General features: G+C 45.2%; 1 protein-coding gene across 1 annotated transcript in view; it reads right to left on the bottom strand.

Annotated features, from left to right (window-relative positions):
- Positions 1–20,909, bottom strand: part of LRIG1 (leucine rich repeats and immunoglobulin like domains 1) — a 92,331-nt gene that overhangs the window by 35,341 nt on the left and 36,081 nt on the right. The window contains exon 3 of the mRNA XM_063411996.1: positions 17,207–17,281. Within this exon, the coding sequence (XP_063268066.1) occupies positions 17,207–17,281 (75 nt within the window). The remainder of the gene's footprint in view (positions 1–17,206; positions 17,282–20,909) is intronic.

Genomic DNA, 20,909 nt, shown 5'->3' with positions numbered 1-20,909 from the left:
ATTCTTAATTCCTAAGGATTCTTCTGAAAACTCCCAGCTTTGCACTGTGCTAGAATGATTTGTAAACCACAGAAATAAGAAGGCTTGCAAATGTTCTTCCAGGCATTTCCTTCTCTTTTGCTGCTTTTGTCCCACTGTGGGATTAGGACAACTCTGCAGTGCCAGTGCCTGCCCAAGCACCAGCTGCAGGATCAGACCCTGCACTGATCATCTGTGTTTGCTGCCTCGCCAGGACAGCCTGAGGGATTCAATCTAAGGTTTTTCTTTAGAGAAACTCCTACCAACTGCCCCCAGGGTTTCCACAGCCACCAAACAGTTAAATACCTTTAGACCTCATCTGTGCTCAACAAGGTTCAAGTAAAAATCACCCCCCCCACCGAGTCCTTTCCTCTGACTCCTTTCTGGCCTGAGTCAGTAGAGAACAGTAATCAATTTAAAAAATACATTGTGCATTAGTCACAAGAGGCAGAGCACATGCCTGATGTGAATTTAGACCAGTCACTGATATTACTGGCAAGGCTGTGAGGGAGGCACTCCAAACAGAGACGCTCACCAGACACTTGGGAACTTGCTGAATAATAAGAGATAGTAAAGAGAGTTCAGACAAGTCCTGTGCCTCAATCCATCCAGATACCCACTGGGTGAGCAGAGGAGGGGAGAGCAGCCAGTGAAAGCACTCCTGGATACAAGTCCCAGCTCCCCTGGCAGTGCATCAGCTCTTTGACACAAAGAACTGAGGGATGCCTGACACAGCTTTTTGGGCACTGAAGCTTACAGCTGTTTAGGAGCCCATCTTCCCCAGCTTCACCCCCACTGCAGCCTCTCCCAGGGGTTCAGAGGAGCTCCTTTCAAAGCAAATCTCCTCCCTCTGACAGAAAATGCCAGCAGCACATGGCAAGGGACCTCCTCCCCACACTGGGATCTGCTCCTTTACCCTCCCTGGTATTAAAACCAGATTGTTTCACCACAGCATTTGCTGGTGTCCACAACAGGAAGAGTGCAAAATCTGCAACCCCAGAACAATTTGCTTTTGGGAGACTCACCCTTTAAACAGCCAGCACATGGCCCTTGCCTAACGCTGAGAAAATAGGCACAGAAACACTACTTTGACTGAAGAGTTTAGATGGTAATTAATTCAGTGCAGGCTCAGAAAACATTAAGGACAAATTTTACAGCACTATAGCAGTGTGCTGCTAATACAATGCAACATGGTGTCAAGAAAAATCAAAGGAAAGTCATAATTTATGTCTCCAAACTGGTTATTCCATGGGTTACTGGCACACAGGTCTCCACAACCACAACTCTTTCAAAGGCAATAACATGGCTGCTATCCAAAGGACCAATATTCATTTACAGCTGGGAATAAAGTCTGAATTTTCACATCCATGCACCTAGTAGGACAGAGGTACACTGAATTTATAGTATAGTGAGACTAAAATACAGGAAAAATCACTACACCCAGAATTTCATGACCTCCATCAACTAAACACATGGACAAGGAGAATTTCTTTCCCCCTAGGACTAGTTGTTAGGGGTTTTTTTGCAATTAACTCGATAAGTAGAATCACGGAATTAACAAATTTTAATCTTTCTTTTCCTCCTAAAAAGAAGAGCGCCCATTAAATGTGCATCCAAGCCTGATTCAGGAGAGTACCTCAACACAGACATAAGTGAAAGCAAACCACGAGCACGTTTTCTGGAGCTCTCCTGAAGCAGGGGCTGCGAGTTCAGCTCTGATCTCATCTAAGCTGTGATGGCTGAGATGAATCTGGCTGTAAATTAACAGGAAATGAAGGCTTGTACAAACGAACGTGGAGAATCTATAAATCACCTGACAATCCCTACACAGGGCAGTTAAGTCTGCAAGGGACTGAGAGCACAGAGTGAATTTGGACATGAAATGCTCTTCAGAAGCCAATGTTTTTTTTGTGGAGTGGTTTTTTTTGAGTATTAATATTTCTGTGCTTCAGTTGCTCAACATATATCCACTCTGACTGACTGCCAGATCTCCCAACCCATCCCAGAAGACAGACTTGAAGAAGGGAAGAAAGGGACAGGAAAGAACTATTTTGGTTGAGCCATGTTCACAGTTTCCAGGTGACTTCTGTCTGTTCGTCTCTTGCTTTTCATGTGCTGCAGCTGGCAGATGAGATGGATACATTATTTTACACAGGCAGAAAAACTGGCTCATTTCTCTCCCTCTCCCAGTCTCCTTCAAACATGGGCTGACTCCAAATGTAACTCTCAGCTCCAAACACCATCCCGGGCCAGTCCCAGCTGGAGAATGTCAGACAGTTCGCTGCAAAGCACTGCACCCTCTCAAAGCACTGCACTTCAAACAAAGCCTGTGACTTTTCCTATATACACCATGTGATATGAAGGCAACACAGCCCAAACCTTTTACTAGTTTGATTACAATTTATTTTTCATTCTTTTGGTAAGAGCCCAAAAGAGATTTAACCCTTACTGTTCCTACTTGGATCCTCTCAGCTCTCCTGCCTTTGTTCCCCTGTTTATCGCAAGAGAGTTTTACAGAAAAAAAACAAAAAATCCAGCGATGTTACAAGTTTGCCTCTCCCCTTTATCTCTGACTGGAAAAGGGCTGGATGTTTCCCAACCACTTCACACTGGGTTGGCTTCAAATGTGACAGATCAGATTTTAGTACCAGTTGCCGAAACCAGGCGTTAAAGCACAAATAATCGGTGCTTGCACAACCAACACCTTCAGGTATCCTTTCCTCTCCCTGCTCCTTAGGTATCACAGCCTGGAAACAGCTTTCCCTGCCTCACTTCAGCCAGTGTTACCTCCAGAGTATACAATGACACGGCTTCAATGTGAGATTGTGCAATTAGAGCCCGGAGTGGGAGCCAAGTCTCTTGGTTTCTATTCCCAGCTCTGGCACCGACTCATCTGCCTTGGGCAAGTTCCTTAACCCCTCTCTACCTCTGGCTTTCCAATGTGCATGGAAAAGGATTATCCAGCTAGGATGATGCAGCCTGTGCTGAGGACTAAAAATCCAGAGTGAAAGCAGCTCAAGTGAAAAAGAAATCATAGGAACTAAGGAGCCCATCCAAATCCATTTAGGTTTGTTTATGAATATGGGAGGACCTGGTTAAAACAACTGAGCTTCCAAGTTCATACCCAACGTCATTCCCAGAGACACCTCATCTGCAGTGAACTCAGACCTGGAACTGGAACACCCCTGTGCCAAGCCAAGGTAACTCAGTGATCACTTTTACCCTCTCTGTACACATGGCACTTGTTCAGGAACTTCTTCACCCTCGGGTCAGCACCAGCTACAGCCGCAGAGGGAGAGGAGAGCGGGGCGGATCCACCCTCCAGCCCTTTAGTTTAACCTGCCTGAATCCTGGTTCAACAGCCCGAGGTAGCGCAGCCTCTGAGCCCTTGCACTTTGCACCGCCCTTGGACAGACCCCTCGGGCTTACAGGAGATTTGGATCAACCTCAGCCAGCTCTCTGCTGAACCAAACCCGAGAGGACCCCATGAGGAAACAAACGCGCGCTCTCTGCTCCTCCGGGCTGAGAAAAACAAGCAGAACGTTCCAGCGAAGCCAAAGCGTGTTTGGGTTTGCTCTGAGTCGGGAGGGAGCTGAAGGGGGTGGCAGGAAAATAACAGGTGGCGCAAAGTCAAAGGCTTGCAGCATTTCCAGGAATCTCAGCTTGTATTTTAGAGGTAAAGTTACACTTTAATCCCGGTGCGTTTCCTCATTCGAAGCGTCTTTGTGAATATTTATTTGATAAACAGGCTGTGAAACATTTTCCACCAGACCTAATAGGGGAAGAATTCACCTTCCTCTTTGCAGCAAGCAAGGAGAACACTACTCAGTTTAATTTAAACCTTAGCCTCAAACTCCTCGTGTGAAATGGATGCAAAGGGCAGCACAAACACGTTCCTTTGTTGTTTGAGCCACATTCACTCACCCCAGCAGCTGCCCACTTGAAAGCTGACAGTGGAAAATCAAAGCAAGCAGACCCTCAGACAGGAATGCACGAGGGGCTTTGCTTGGGCTGATTTAAATACAATCAGCACAAAACCTCCTGGTTCAGACAAAGCTTGAATTAAGGCTGCCGTAGCAGAGTCTGCAGTGTAAATGTTCAGTGTGAAGAGAGGCTAAAAGGCAGGGAGAAGTCACATGCCTGGCCTTCATGTAGTGTCAGCTTACAGATCTGGCCAGGCTCACCAAAGAAAGAGGAAAGCTGTAATACAGCAAAGCTATTAAACGAGCACCTGTTATAGGCATCAAAAATAAAACTGAGCTTCTAAAGAGGGGCTCTGCACCTTGGGCAGGGTTCTATTAATATGCCAGCACATTTTCAAAATTAGCGTACAAGGGAGATCACAGGACTAGAAAGAAAGAGATTTAAAAAGTTCAGGGTTTGGTTAGTATTTCCATCCTGACTAAGTACTGAAGAAACAAAATGCTGGAGCCAGAAAGAGTTATGGGGTTTGCTACTGAAGGACAGGCAAGGTTTGGTGTCAGAGACTGGCCCTGCAAAGAGAGGGAGATCAAAGGCAGCGTAACCGGAGAGGGATCACACACACTGTGACTAACACATGCCTGGGACTACCTGCCCTCCTCCTCCTCAGCTCAGAGGAGATGGAGAGCCACTACTGATCCTTCTAGAAACACTGAAGAAGATCAAAGACATGGGTTCCTAAGCTTTCACCTTACGTGATTTGCTATTTGATTTTAGCCTATCACTCACTACACAAACACGAAAAATAATAAATAAAATCATCATTTCAGAGTAGACAGCAATGCCTGAGTAATTTTCCTAACAAGGCAAGAAGGGAAACTGATAATCTGGAAGATGAATTTGCATTTACAACAGCAGCAACATAAATGTTTCTGCTTTTCCTGGTCACCTTCTTACATTCAATAACTGAAGACCTAAGTGATTTTTATTAACACGGGCAGAAGGAAGGGGAATAATGTCATTGGGACCTGCACATCAGCTTTGACTCAAAGTTCAAACAATTTATCAGTGTAGAACTTCTTATGTGGCTTTAACATTTTACTCACAAATTTTACTTCCAAAGACTTATTTCAGAAAACTTTTCCTTCTCTACTGTAACTTGTGAAACGTCTGCCTTGGAGTAGAGTGAAGCCATCTCTGCAGCTGAAGATGAAGTAAACACGCAGGTGACATGCTGGAAGTCCGTGTCACACCATCCTCTAGCTCTTCACATAAGACCTTCCCAGAAAAGGAAGGTCTGATGTGCATGACCCTCACACTTCCCAAGTGCTCTGGATAGCCCCTCTAGTTGTCTGACACTTTGCATTGCCCCATCAGCCTTTCCAGAATAATCCACGAGGCAAAGACTTTGTACTGTCACAAGAATGTGTGTTCACATTCACAGTAAGAAAACTACATTTCTTATGGGAACTGCCCCACTGTCCCTTCAGAGTGAGGCTGCATGGCTTGCTGTTTGGACAGGAAGCAAGGATGCATGGGAGCTGCCCCCACTTTTCTCAGATGCTCTGAATCACTCCTTCCCTGAGGAATCCTGGCAGATTCCCAGGCTGTCACAGATACAGCTCTGTTTGTTCAGGTGCTGGCTGCACACACAACAAGAGCAGAGCAGTGGCAGGCCAGGCAGCCACCGCATTTCAGGGTCAGCCACACAAAACAAACCAGCCCAAAAAACACCACCCCCAAAAAGCCCAAAACCAAAAAAAACCACCCAAATCCCAAACCACTGGAAAAAGCCACTTGTGTAATTTTTATGGATATCTAAACTGTCCCTTAAAAGTTTATTTGCTCTTCCATAAGTCAGGATATTCCCTCTCCCTAGCACTCCTTCAGAAAAGGGTCTAAGATGCAGCAAACAAATTCCATGACCATTTTACACGGTTTTTCGCTTAAAGTCATATATAGGAATAATGCAGGAACAAACTGATGGAGCTATTCCAACTATATCTAACTACAGCAGAAAATCTGAAGATTATTTCTTCATCTGCTCTACATCAGCTTCACACCAGATATATTCCAGGGGGCTTTAGTTATCAGGTCGTGTTCTCACCCTGTTTTGTGGTTTAGGATGGAGAATCATGAAGCAAACTACCCCCAGCTACACACAGCTGGAACAAGACAGGGGGCTGAAAAAACAACCTGGATTTGGGGTTTTTTTTGAAGATAGAGGGGATGGAAAAAATGCAACCTTTCACAGTGAAGTGACTGTGTCTCTGTTCCAGGTCATGGATGTTTGGAGGCAGAAATCAGTCTGCGAGATGAGATTTGCTAATTCACCCCTTTGGGCCTGGGAGCAGCTGCCACCTGCAGAGGGCTGTGCTATGAACTCTATTCCCACAAGCAAACTCTTACTCACTCGCAGCAGTCAACAGGACTATTCATGTGAGCCCAGTGTGACCCAGGGGCTCTGTTTTCACTGTCTATTAAAGGCTACTCTGTGGTCACTCACGGGACCAAGCTCGTCTGCCTCTCACATTGATGAACTGCAACCACTGACCCTGGTGCACTCCCAGTGCCCTCAGAGCATCCTTGTGCTGGGGTACCCAACCATGGGCAGATGTTATCCTGCTGCCAGGCTCTTTCATAAGGCAGCCACATGGATAAGAGGCAGGGATCAAGCACTCTCTTTAGAATCTTTCACAGCAGCTGGACACAAGCAAAGGCCTGGATGTGATGCACAATCATTAACAGGTTTTGTTGAGTTAAGTATGAACTGCATGAAGGAAAGCCTTTCTTCTGTGGTACCCAAAACCATCACATACCCAGTGAGATACATATTCTCTTTGAATATTTCTGCACTAGCAGTGTTTATGTAAACATTCTGACTTCTTGCATGACCGTACACTGTGTGCTAGATCCACTGAGATAAGTCCCGTCATTTTTCAAAGATCTCTCCCTAAATTTGATCTGCATTTCCTTTCACTGCACTTTGACTTGCCACCATAGGATTTTGGGTATTTTTTGCAACATACGACTTCCTAAGCCTTCAGCATTTAATTTCATTATGAGAACAAAATGTGTGGGACGGGCAGGATTAGAAGTTAGTCATCTTTAAAACAGAGGCTGTCTTATCTCTTCAGCAGATTACACAACCTGCTATGACATCAAAGCAATTTAAGATTCCTGAAGACAAGACAGTCTCTGTTACGGGCACAGTCCCCCCATCAGCAACTGGGTGGTTCTAAGAGGACCAGCTCCCTTCTGGTTACACTGGATGTTTCATCAAGATTGTGCTCTGCAGCAGCTTTTAAAATGATGTATTCACAAAGGGCATAGATCCATTAAACAGGCTGTGCAAAGCATCTCTCATTGTCTGGCACAGCTTCTCTGTGATGAGCCTCCCTGAACTTTTATGAACTCAGTACCAGAGCACAACCTCATGGCCCTGCGTGCAGCTTGACCCCAAACCACCTCCGTGGTATTATCTGGGGAGCCCTGAGCATATTCCTCAATGGAGGATGCACCTGCAAGGGCTGGGGCCAGGTATCTTCAGCAGGAGCTGCCCAACCTGTGATGCAGTTTGGCCAAAGGCACAAGGGAGGGAGAGGATCTCTAAGTCACTGAACACCATCACTGCTGGCTTTGAAAGGGGCAGTTTGCAAGCACTCATAGCTGTACCAGCCTTTCACCCCCCTCCTCCAGTCCAAACCACTGCTCCTGTCCCTTCTCACATTCCCTGACCTCCATCTGGAGCAGGCACTGAGAAAGGACAGGAGAGGCTCTTTGGAGTGCTGAACTCTGCTAAGGAGGAGAACTGTCCTATGGGAATAGAAGGAAGAGAGTCATATAAGGTAAATGGCAGTTTTCATACAAGAATGCAGGAAACCACAGGGCTCTGCACCAGCTGTCTGAATGGGGTCGTGGTGCTCAGCAGAGCCTCTTTGAAGGAAGGGCTGCATCAGTATTTGAAAGGGGTCATTCAGTTGCTGGCAGATGACAGTCAGGTCAGTGTTTTCATGCTCTACATCTCTTATCTTCGGTCTGCTACTTTCTTGCTCTGCCCAGTGGCTTTTCCTCTTGTGCTTCTCCCTCAAGGGCTTTCTTCTGCTGCTGATAGGTGCCAGCCAAACTCAATTTTCTATCACAAATGAAATGCAAAGCAACTCCTTGAAGCCAGGAAAGAAGCCAGCATCACCCCATCAGTTTGCTGCTCTGCTGAGTTCCTGCTCTCCACAGCCCCACACTTGCACAGTGCCCGTGTCAGGGCTGCTGCCAAGGCCCCCCACCTTAACACTGGCCTCAAAGATGGGTCAGGTTTGTGATAAAGAAGAACAAAGACACCTAAAAATCAGATCCAGCTCCGATGTCAACTGAACTAGCACAGAGCAGGGGCTGGAGCAGAGACAGCAGCTTCCTTTCATTTCATTGCATGCAAGTTTTGTGCTTCTAATCAACAAGGATGGCATTTTCATTTGAAAGCCAAGAAGGTCCAAAAGCACAGGGCATGGAGGCACTTTTATCCTTAAATCCTGATACTGATTTTAGTTTCTCTTTGTGTAATACATGATCAAAGTAAATAAGATCCACCACAGCCTAGAGAGTGCATGTGTTTTGTGGGTGGTTTTGTTTTGCTTTTGTCTCTCCATGGGAGTGAGGAGGGGAAAATAACACAAGCAGAGAAGCAATTCAAGTGCAAACCAAATGCAATGGCTCTGCCCATGATGCTGCAATTTTAATCCAAATTGTAACTGCAAGCAGACTTCTTGATGGCATGCACTGTCTGTGTCTCTAAGGCACAGTGTGACACAGGGGCTTTTCCTACCTTTGTCGGGAACACAATGAAAACAGGTGAGTTTAACTACATTGATGAAAAGGGAGGTAAAGAAAGGCCAACACACTTGAATTCATCTTCCAGACCCTCAAACCCTCCGTCTCATGGAACTTGCAGCAGAAGCTGCTAAAAGACCTGCCTCTTGAAAAAGGCAGCATTTGAAGAAACACATTTCTGACTGGCCAGTCAAACTCCTGTTAACACTTGAGAGATGTAGATAGCCTGGCGTTCTGTCTGCTCCAACATGACACACACTTGTGCTCTGTTGAAAGGGCTTATCTGTCTTGTCAGCAAGGTCACAGGAACAGGGATTGCCTCTGGGCAGACTTCACTGAGCTCTGCTCAGCTCACACTGCTCAGCCTGCAAGAAGGAATAGCTCCAGTGTGTGGAAAACAGATAGCAAAGAAAAGAGCTGCTCTTCACAAGACCAGGCACCCTGTAACTAATAAAGCTCATCAAGTAGAAAGGGTGGCTTTGGGAAACCCCAGAACAAGGTGTCAAAACATCCAGGGAAAAGGAAAGTTGGTGTTTAGAGTAGAACAGACTCTGTGCTAAGCCAGGCTGCTGTGAAACAGGCTGTTCAAGCTTCCCTGGTAAAGATCTTGTAAAGTCAAGTGTAAGCATTCACCACCACTTGGCCAGCAAATTCTTCAAGCTTCTTTAGTACGACCATTCACTTCTTCAGTGCCTCCTATTTTGAAAAAGATGACTGCTCTCTCAAGAAAACAATATTGAGGGCAAAAATATCTTGGTAAGTCCTTTTCCAGGGCACCTGAGGGTTTTCAGAAAGTCCAATCCCTTGGTCTGATTGCTCATGCTAATCACCACCCTGTTCAGAAACTGCTTGCACAGTGTGTGATCTGCAGTAGACAGACTGGACAGGAAATGATATTTAAGTCTCAAATCCATGAGCCATTTATAGACTTTTTCTTTTGTCATCAACTCTTAATTCTACCTCTCCCCAACTCATTTTTATCTGCTCAGATCTGACCACTAACGTAGCTGTCTTTTCACTCAGACAGCCCTGCACTCCTGTTTCATTTTCCAGCTACCTCTGCTATTTTCCCTGATGTGTAATTGAACATTAAATGGTTTGACAGGCAGAACATGTACTCACCCAACCACTTATTCCCAATCAATATTCACGTGGAATTCCTGTTAACAAGCAGGAGTTATGCACACAAATGCAAGGGAGGGTGGCCTCTCAAGTGATCACTTCATCTGAAGGTGTGACAGATCACTTTCTCATCTATCTTAACCAGCAATCACATTTGCCACGCTGCACACCCCCAGCAGGGCTGCTTTTGCAAGATAATCACTTTTGACATGATCTCTATTGTTCACTTCTGCAATTAATTGGGGAATTTGACATGGGTTAAAAATAAGAGAAAATCCAGCACATAGCTGGCTTTTATTCAGATAGAAATGAGCTCTCTATGGACTTTTTTGCTAATCTCTTGCAACTTGCACAAAGAAGGATCACATTCAAGTGAACATTTTCTTTACCCTACACTATTCCTAATGATGCCAGAGTTCTATGCTACCCACCCTTAAACCCCATAATTCTACACCCACCTCTGTTCTTACTCCTCTCTGGGCATCTATTTCATGCTCTGAGCAGCCACAAGGATACAACCAGTATAACTGAGGACTAACTGATCAATCTCAGTAGGGAACACATACTGAGAGCTTCCTGATATTGTGCAATTTTGTTAAGAAACTGAAATTACCAAGCTTTCAGAGATGAAAATGGAGAGAGAATTTTACCCCAAAATAATTCAACTTGCTTTTACTGTAGCTTCAACTTCACTTTTACTCACCTCTGAGCAAACTTAATTGCCAGTGCCAGCAGTTTTTAGGCAGGAAACTCCAATACCCTAAAAAAAACTTTCAACTCAGCAAGTTATTTATATTTTAAATCTGCTTGGTCTGTGAAGACTAACAAAGGAATTGCTTTTGTAGACGTGTGCTTTATTTGCCATATGCCATTAAAAGCGAGTCAATCTACCACAGATATTAATAGTAGCAAGTTTGGGCTATTCTAAGGCTCAAATATGAAGCTATTTTTCATACTGACCTTAACAAAAGATCATGGTTGCAAAGGACCCTAACAACTGATCTAGGCTTGATCTGCAGAGGGACAGAACTTGGAAACCACCTTGTGCATTGCACATAAAGTATGCACCTGCCCTTGGAGATGCTTTACATCCAGGAGTTCCACCTGCCCTGAGGTAGATCCTCTTCAGCTCGGAGGAAGCAGATCCACCCCAAGGGGAATTTACTTTGGGGTGTAATGAATACATGGGTCATGCACAAAAAGATCTTCTTCCAGTGTTTCAACTCCTAACCTTGTGCTCTGTCCCACAAGACCACTGGTGTCCTCTCCTTCCTCCAGACACACACTAACCCAGCATGGCCTGCAAAGCAGCACACAGACGCCAGAGCAGAGCTGGCCTAGCTCAAAGCAATTCTCTACTCACAGAAGAAGCTGCCATGGCTGCACAAAATGCTTATCTTTGTTATTAAATACAAAATAAAGCAGCCTCCAGGGCTAACTGGTATTTCATGAGCTGCCACCAACTTTCACTATCTTTATCCTCTGGCCAATTTTTACACTCTGCTGTATGTGCCCAGATTACTTTCTGATGCTCTTTTGTTGAGTCTGATAACTGTGTGCTTTACTGCTGTTGCTTTTCTAGAAGAAATGATTACTCATTTCCCTGGAATAGCCTCAGATCCTTTGCCATTTCCATGTGCTCATGTTATATCTAAAAGCTCAAAGAGGACATGCAAATGATTAGAAAAGTTCCAACAGCCCAAAAGAGAAGTCAAAACAGCATCTCTTCTGGTGCTTGGGAGCACATGATTAATGAGAGTTTCCCCCACTGGGAAAGGCTCCTGCAGTCTTTGGCCTCAAAAACTTGCAGACTTTACACACCAGAGCCTTAATATGAACTCTTGAGCAAAACAAACTTAAGAGGTGGGTTTCAGAATATTTTATGCCTGTACATTGCTGCACACTGAACAGCCTGACTGTCAGCATTCTTTCAGTTTTCCCTTTCCATATTAATGTATTTCACATTCAAACCCAGAAGCTCAGTAGTATAGCCTGTAGTATGGAGAAAGCAACTCTCTCCATCTCCAAGGGGAACTGCCTAAGCAAACACTGGAGAACTGGCAGACATTACACCTCGTAGGTGATGCAAGCAGGGGCTGGGGGTGAATCTGCTCCCACTTATGTATCTACACATGCCTCCACCACTTTGCCTTAGTTCCCAGAGAAAGTTTTCTTTGGGCCAGTAATTAGCAGGAGTGTAAGGCAGTGTGGTTTTCTGGGCTGCCCAAGGCACGTCCTGCACACAAGCAGAGCCTGCTGACTCCAACCAGACCCCGCGCACGGCTGCGTCTGAGTCATCTGGATTTTGTGCTTATGAGCACAAAACCTCTTGCTGCGACCCAGATGGAATTAACAGAGTAGGCTCCTTATTTCTAATTGTTAGATCATCCCTTTTTAACTCCAGCAAAGATGACTTGCAGATTAAACCCCTTGGGGGTCAAGGCAGTTGTTCTGTTTGTACAGCAATTAGCACAGCAGGATCCCAGGCCACAAATGGCCTCCAAGGCTACGTCTGTACTGTCGTGTTAGCTCAAACCTCATTCTTCCTGTAAGCCAAACTTCCCAGCTCTCAACACCGCCTACACAGAGGTTTTTACTCTGGCCTAGCCAGGAACACAAAGTGAGCTCACACCTCGTGTAGGGACCAGCTCAGGCTTGAGCTGCGCTCTATGAACAGCACAGATGGCAGCAGCTTTGAGCTCGTCCCTCTAACAAGGGTCACCCTGAGAGGCTGCCATGGACAGAGCTGCAGTTCTGATGCCCAACCAAGTCCGCACCACCTTAACTTGAAAAGCAAAGATGAAGTGAAGTCACAGATCTCAACCCCACCACTCCAGCTCCCGGGAAATCCTGCAGAAAGGAATGTGTGTTTGTGAGATGCCACTCAGAGCAGCACAGCACAGCACAGCACAGACTGCTTGCATTGTTTCAGCTCACAAAGCAAGACACCTTTGTCTTAGGGTGAAAGCAAAACAGCAGCTCAAAAAATCTAAAGGACCACATGGGTCTTCAGAAAGAGTCTCTGCAAACCCCATCTGACAACACAAGTGAAGCAGTGCAAACAGCACTAAAATAACATCTGCTTTCCCAAGCCTCCTCCCTTAAAGAATGAGGCAACAGCTCAACAGTGTGGTCCTGATTCTGTTACATTATGGACCTCCAAGAACAGCCAACTTTAATCTAGTACAAAGGTCTAATGAGAGTCAAAGAAAATCAAAGTTCAACAAGAAACAAGGATCACAATCTTAACAGTGTGGCTAATTTAACCAGAATTATAATGAAATCCCCAGCACTTAAGAGGAAAAGCTCTACAAGAAACCATGTAAGTCAAATGGAAGAGGTTGGCTGAAGTCTTTGATCTGTCTTACCCAACATCCAGCTGGAATAGACAGAGTACCCTCCTTTCCATGGGGACCATGCTGCCCCCAACCAGCATCTCAGCTCATCAGCCCTTCTTCAAGCAGTCCCAGCATGTTCCCTGTCACTCCCAGTTTCCAATTCTCCATGTATTTAGTTTTCAAATTTTACATGATATATTTTGCCTAGGGCACAGTAGATCATTTACCCTTCTCCTATTTGCTCTCTGTTTAATTACAGTTTAATGCGAATTGATCTTTACATTAATGAGTCTGTAAAGAAGATTGATTTTCTTCAAGAGACTTTTCTGCTCAGTTTGGCAGCAGAGTAGTCCTATTGATTTCACTTTCCCCAGTAAATACACTGCAGTGTCACTGCAACTTCTTGTGAATCAGCTAATCCTATTTCACACCCTTTTGCTCCAAAAATCCCCATTCTGAGTTCCTTGTTGTCTGTGCTTATGCAGAGCAAGATGATGGGGCCAAAGCATCTCAAACAGTTCTGCCTGTTGCTAACACACAGCTGACTGCTGTGGGTCACTGTCCCCTTTGTTCCTAAATGGCTGGAGGCTTAGAAGACTTACAGTGAAAGAAATGAAAGTTATTTTTAAGTGTTTAATCTGTTAACTTCCTTAATTCCCAGCCAGCCAAGGATGTGGCAGAGTGTTTGCTCCCGAGGTCTGGTTAGCACTCTCCACTGAGCCCTCCAGCTGCCCAGCAGCCTGTGTCAGAGGATGCTGACTGAATCAGGCTTGGAGCCAGGGCAGAGGACAAGGATCCATCTCCATCAGCCTGTCCAAACGCCCCAAACCCCTCCAGGATGCAGGCAGATGCAGCAGCAGTGAAGACAGGCCCCAGAGTAAGGGCTGAGCTTGTGCCTGCTCAGGGGTTTGTAGAAAATCCATAATAACAGACCAGTGCAGAGCTGATTGCAGCTCCTTTAACCTGGCAAGCCTAAGAGTTCTTCCATGCAAGTTAGTGAGGAAGCTGGATATAAACAGACTGAGTTCTGCAAATAAATGGTTTCTTCCATCATGCCTTTCCCCACCAGATCAGGTAACAGGGTCTCCTCCAGAGCCTTCAGAGTTAACACACTGTAGCTGCACTGGGATGGGAAATCCTCAGCCAAGGGCATGTCAGTGAAAACATCCTGCCATCAACTCCCAAATGTCCAAGTCTAGGAACTGTAACTAAATTACAAATGCTGTGGGAATTTCAGGCAAGGTTCTCCTCTCAGCTATTCCAATGTAATTTCGGAATGAATCCAGATTCAGTCTCTCCCCCTCCCAGCTGAATTTCCTGGCTTTTGTTTGCACTAACAGATGTTTGCATTTAATGTCTGTCTTTATTTGGTAACCCGTACATAGATTATTTTTCCCTTCTGTTCTATTAAAAGCCTTATCAAGTCCCTTATGTTTGCTCTTGCTGAAATGAACGACTTTGGCAATATTTTCAACGTGCAAGGCAAACTGATTCTTCGAGGAATAACTACACTGAACCAAACTTCATGGCAGTATATCAGGACAAAGAATTTTTGATACATATGTTATGTCTGCGTCCATCTGCAGCCTGGGACATCCAAAGGCTTGCAGAAAGCTTTGAGAATTCTGTCTTCAACAGATTCTCACATGCTTACAAATATACTTAACTGGCCTGTGGTCCTCGCATATGTGAGGTCAGGCAGGTTTTGGGTGATGGAGGCAGGTATGGAAAAGTCAAAAGCAGGGAATGCAAAGCAAAGCTCATGAAAAAAAAATCCAAAAAGCCCCAAAAACAGAACAAACAAAAAAAAACTTTATGGGAAATTTGAGTTTGGCAGTATTCTTTTCTCCCAGCCTCAAAAGGAGAAAGTGTGTTCTCCTGTTTAGGAAGAGTAGGAGATGAAGTAAATCATTCAGAAGGGCTATTTTGAGTGACAAATATACAATCCTTGCTTTTATAATACATTAACAGTCCTTTGGAAATACTTAACCACATGCAATATACAAAACCTACTTCAGAGGTTTGTGAGGTAAACACACTTCACACATTTCTAAACACTGAAAAAAAAAGGAAATGTATTTATTTTTCTTTAGTATTAAGAATACACTGTAACACTATACACTTAAACATAAACCAGTTTCTCAGTACACAAGTCTTCATTATGAGTCTTCACCCTGGGTTTGGTTTGGCAGCCTCCCCAATTATTACTTCACAGATTGGAAGGCCAGAAGAAACCAGTATGACAATATAATCTGATTCCTTACATCACACAAGGCTAAATAACTTTACCCACCAATTTGCCTATCAAGCCCATTTACCTAGGGTTGAATAAAGGACTTTCTTTTAGGAAGCCAATCAATTGATTAAACACTCCCAAAACTGGAGAAAACTTCACTTCCTCAGCAAATCATTCCAATGTGAGTCAGCAACATCGATTGAAGCAGGTACTTTAAAACATCTTTCAGGTTATTTTTATCTCTGATAAAAATTAAAAGGAAATGCAAGGGGGAGAAGAAGTGGCATTCTCTAATAAAAGCTAAACAAAGAGACCCTTCTTGCAGAAGTATGACAGCAGCATTACAAATCCTCCTATCAGAGTTATTTATGTGTAGCAGCTGAGGAGAGCAATTCAGATTTCTGGAAAGTGATACTAAGCAGGTTTGTTCAGAATACCATCCTTTTATCATTTGGCTTTGTAGCTTCTCCTTCCTTCTGCACCACTCTGAAATTTCAGAGGAGCTGTAAATCTACTGCCTTCCACCAGTCATTATTCCTCCTTTCCAAACTGCTTATTTCATTTCAGGAATAAAAACCCCCAAAGCTCCAGCAATTTGGTTCTTTGCCAACGGCTAAATTAATAGCAAAAATAACAACAGGGGCTTGTGGAACTCAGAGCATTTATAGACTTCATGAGAAAGAGAAGCCGATCTGGGGGGCCTAAAATTATATCCCTGCATGGCAAATTCTAGGCAAGCTTTCCATCCATAAATCAGATTTCTGGAGGTCTTTTTCGAATCCTGATGCACAGCACAAATGTGACAGCACAGTAAGTCAAGATCAAGGCTGCCTCAGAGCAAGTCAGAGCCTTTTGAGCAAGAGAGGCCAATCAGCTGGTGCTGTGGTCACAGGTTTTTCCATCACAAGAAGTACCAAATCCATGGAAAATACAGATACCTGCCTGCAGGTGTGCTGCAGGGCCGTGCAGGCTGGAAGCCACCACTTGAAGTGCTCCAGCACTTTGCTGGAGTCCCTATTAGCTATAAACACTTCCCAGGAACCTGGGAGGTATCATGCATACCTCAGAGCAAAATTACTTTTCAGTGCACATTACAAGCAGACACATGCAAAAATACTTTTAGAAATCCACACTCTTTAGGTACTAAATAATTTGATATTTTAATATTTTATTCCCTTCAGATGCACCATCAACCCCAGATTTTTGCTGGCTGGTACACAAGGGCTCTCAGGTGTCTAATGTGGTCATCTACCAAAGTTAGGAACTTCAACCTTTCTGTAGATCATGCTTTACAATCACTGCTCTCTCAAAAGAATGTGTTAAAAAGAAGTTGAAAGAGACCATAAAAACAGGTCTGGAATGAGTTCTCTAAAAGATTAAGATATGAATAGTCTCTGGCTTTAAGAGGAGAGAAGAAATGATCAGAACAGGGCCAGGGAAAAAAAGAACAATAAGGAAAAGGTAACATTTAATAGCACAAGTATGACCTAATGGTTAAGGCAGACGAGAAAAAAAGTTTTATTCAACCTGTGGAATTCACTGATGTAAGTTACCACTGACCATAAGCACAACACACAGCCTCACACAAATCACCCTACTCCAGATGATGTTTCTTAATTAAGGTGCCAGCGAGCCAAAACCCCAAAATCTAGAGTCAGCAGGAACGAGTGTGACACCCCTGAAACTCAGAGGCAGCTGAACCCACCCCAGAGAGAGCCCAGAGCCGAAGGAGGTGGCAGTGACTTACAGGTGGAGGGAGAGGAGCCTGGAGGCAGCAGATCCCAGGGAGGGGATGGCAGTCAGCTCGTTGTTGTCCAGTCGCCTGCAACAAACACAAATTGAGGGTTGGAGCCAAGCAGAGCCCAGGCATACATGAACAGGGGAGGGCTGACACTGGGGCAGAAGCCTCCATCTCAAGGGGTTTGTCTGGATCTCTGATGGCCACACCTTACTCTTTTATACATGAGAGCCACCATCACTGGTTCCACCTTTCTTTACAAGAGCAAGGCTTTTTCCCCCCTACCACCCACCCCCTAAAGAGCCAGGCAGGAAAGCATTGTGCCACTAGCCCTCCAGAGTTATCACAGAGTCAAGCCTGAGGAGAATTTTACACCTTAAGACCACGAGTCCCACTGCCTCAGGACAGGAATTGAACCCCTTCCCCAAGCAGTAGCCCCTGCTCACCCCCCTGCACACCAGCTCAGGGGCTGGGGACACAGCCTAGTGCCATCCCCTCCACACCAGGGCCAGCTCTAGAAATGCCAGAGGTATTTCCTGAGGTATTTGCTGTGCCACCGAGGCACAGCAATGTCCCCAGACACGGGGCCCTGCTGAGGGCACGGGGGCACAGAGAGCCCCGGGGCCAGAGGAACCGCAGGCCTCCCACTCCTGCAGCCCAACAAGGGCCTACACCTAGTGCTTCAAGTGTTCTTCTGACTGAAAACAGATCCTGCCATGTGACTGGCTCTTCCTTGCTTTAAAGAGCCCTTGTTTGTATGGTGAATTAGTCAATTAATTACTGTAACAGTCTCTCGTCTGGCTGCTTGAGAATTAGCTAATTTCTCCGTCTTGCCCGCTCCCCCTCACGCCGCTCACAGCCGAGGCCTGGCCAGGCTCCCCAGACCCCAGAGCAGCCCTGATCCTGCTGCTCCTGCTCAGGCAGAGCCTCCCTGGGTCACTGCAGACCTTCCAAGTGCTTCCCTTCTGCAGGGAATCTGAAAAATTCTCAATTTGGGTGCAAAGGACAGCATCCCAGAGCTGCACAGCTGAGGTGTGCTAAGCCACAGGCACAAGTAGGGGCAATCCTAAATTATGCTGTTTTGTATTTTTTTCCCCCCCTCTTCTTTCCTTTAACACTGTTTTTTGGCAGGTGGGAGAGGGCAGTGGCACATTCATCCCAGAACTTCCCTTCTGGCTCCTCTGAGAGGAGGCAAGATATTTGATTTCACGAGGAGTTCCAAGCACTGCTGGGATAAAAGCTTTCCTCTGCCTCTGACATTATACCCATGCCTTAAAATGTAAGGGAAAAAAGCCAGATGCATTGCAATTCAGCAAGGAGCTCCACTCTGCAACTAAAAGCTCACTGTTGCTCATATTACAACATGGTCTAGAGCTTCCAAAGGTACAGAGCAAGCTGGAAAGAGCTTTAAAGTGCTTATTTGAGCACATTTTCATTAACATCTAACTGAGCATCTTCTGGAGACGGAGCCTGGGTCAGCTCTGGTCAAGCAGCTCTGACACCAACCAGCGTCTAACAACTGGTCAAACCCTCTGACATAAGTGTGATGTTCATGTATCAGCCTCCTGTCATGTCAGGAATCAGTCAGAAGTGGTTCTCCCACCTCATTTTCTCTCTTGGCTCACAGGCACCATTTGCTGACACAGAGGAGACAGCCAAGCTCTGTATTTGCCTGGGATTTCCCACTCATCTTCCTATGTAAAGGAGTTGAAAAAGAAAAAAAAACTGAGAAAAACCCCCCTCAAAACAGAACAGCCAGGCTGAACAACTTTAAACTTTCAGTCTCCTTCCCCATCCCTCACCTTTGACGACACAAACCCTCTGGATGCTGAGGGAGAGGAGGAGGGGGGGCCACCCGTATAAAATATTTACAGTCCAGTTGCCAGGCTGGTGTCAAGCTGAAATGGAGCCTGCTCAAAAATAGCACAGCTCTCCAGAGCTTTCAGTGAAAGGCACTTCAGAAAATAAAAGGTGAGTTGTTTGGAGAGGAATTTTAGCGTGGTTACTACTTTCTTTGCTAGCAATGAGCTTGGGAAGCCTGAGAGCCACGAGACCATCAGCTTGGTGGATTCCATGATCCATATAACCTGAAGAAACCCCAGAAAGGAGCACAGAACCTACCCCACAGCAGCACCCTAGCCACTTATTTCAGAGCAAGTGGGATCACAGGGTTTTGCATCACTTTGAGCCCCTAAATTTCATCCTACACAGACTTAAAACTTTTTCAAAAAGCTTCTCATAAAGGCCAAAACAAACCACACAAACAACTGCCTAAACTAAGGGAAAGGGAAAAGTGTAAGGTAAATTTTGCTGTGACTTTATCACAGTCTCAGTAAAGCAAAGCAGAGCATCGAAGAGAAGGTACGAAGTTTAAATCTTTTGGTCTGGAGATATTTTCTTTAAATCAAGGGAAAACAAAATGTTTTCAAAATATACCACACTAATTATCCACATGGAGAGACACACACAGAGTTTTAAGCCTTGTGTAATGCTCAGGAACCAAAGAAAGCACGTTTGAAGCATCATGGGAGGTTTCAGGTCTTATCAATGCATCTATTATTTGGGGCAATCTCTTTCCCTGAGGGTGCCTTGGTTTGCCCAGCACAGCATGCACAGAGAAACACTGACTTGCTCTCCAGACATGCCACAGCACGATGCTTATTTCATGAATGTTTGTAAAGTGCCTTAAAAAAATCCCTCAGAAAGAAGATGCTCTAGCAATATAGATGTGGTTCTCCTTGTGAAATGAAGTTTATTTCAGTGGTCTGTGGTTTAGCTGTTATTCAAAAGCAACCAAGATTAGTAGATAGGGCTTTTAATAGAGCTTCTCCCTCACACTTCCCAGAGCCTGCCTTCCAGGCTCTGCTCCAGACCTCTGCCTCCCCTCCAGTCTCCCATTTCTGACTGCTCCCTCTCCCTCCTACTCACTCATCTGCTCTCTCCCTGTTCCCTAACCCCGTCCTTCTGACACAGCAAGCAGCTCTTATCTACCCATTACTTTGTGGGCTGCATTACTTATCTCCCCAGAAACCCTGACACCTTTTTATATCATTTAACAGTTCAGTGCAGGGCTTGTCCTGCTCTACACACATGCAGCACTCTGCTCAAGGGAATTCCCTCCCTGGGGAATTAGAAGCCACACACATTTCCCACCCCATGCTCCCTGAAGTCACACGCCTTCAGGCACCTCCATGAATAAAAGCTCTTGCTAAGCCACAGACATGTCAGGATAATTCTAAAGTCTCACGGGATCAGGGCTGCAATTCTCTTCTTTAAGCACGGAGCAATTTAAGGCTTTCCACAGTTAAAAGAGAAGTTGAGAAAACAGATCCTACAGGCACAATGTTCCACTGACCCACATCACTTTCTCTCTAAAGATCGTGAAGAGCTGGTTTCAGAACACTGCAGTCACTCCTGATATACATTCCCCACTGAATCATGATTCCCAGCAAGTCCCTACTATTCAAGTAAACAGAGGAGCCAGGAGAGAGATGCTACATTAATCCCCCCAGTCCAATCCAGCAGGCATCAGTCAGGGAGAATTCCACTTTTTGCCTATTGAAGAATCTCAGGATCTGGCCCCTCCACGAGTCTCAGAGCCAACACTTAATGAAAACAGACAGAGGACAAGAGAAAATGCTTGATAGAGCACAGTATTGTTTCTGAAAGGAAATGTTTTTTCAGTTTCCCATGAGGCATCAGTAGCTCTTCA

This window comes from Prinia subflava, chromosome 14 (assembly GCF_021018805.1).
Source record: "Prinia subflava isolate CZ2003 ecotype Zambia chromosome 14, Cam_Psub_1.2, whole genome shotgun sequence".
NCBI lineage: Eukaryota > Metazoa > Chordata > Aves > Passeriformes > Cisticolidae > Prinia > Prinia subflava.
The sequence above is the reverse complement of the archived record's forward strand: the minus strand, read 5'-3'. Positions and strand labels throughout refer to the sequence as shown.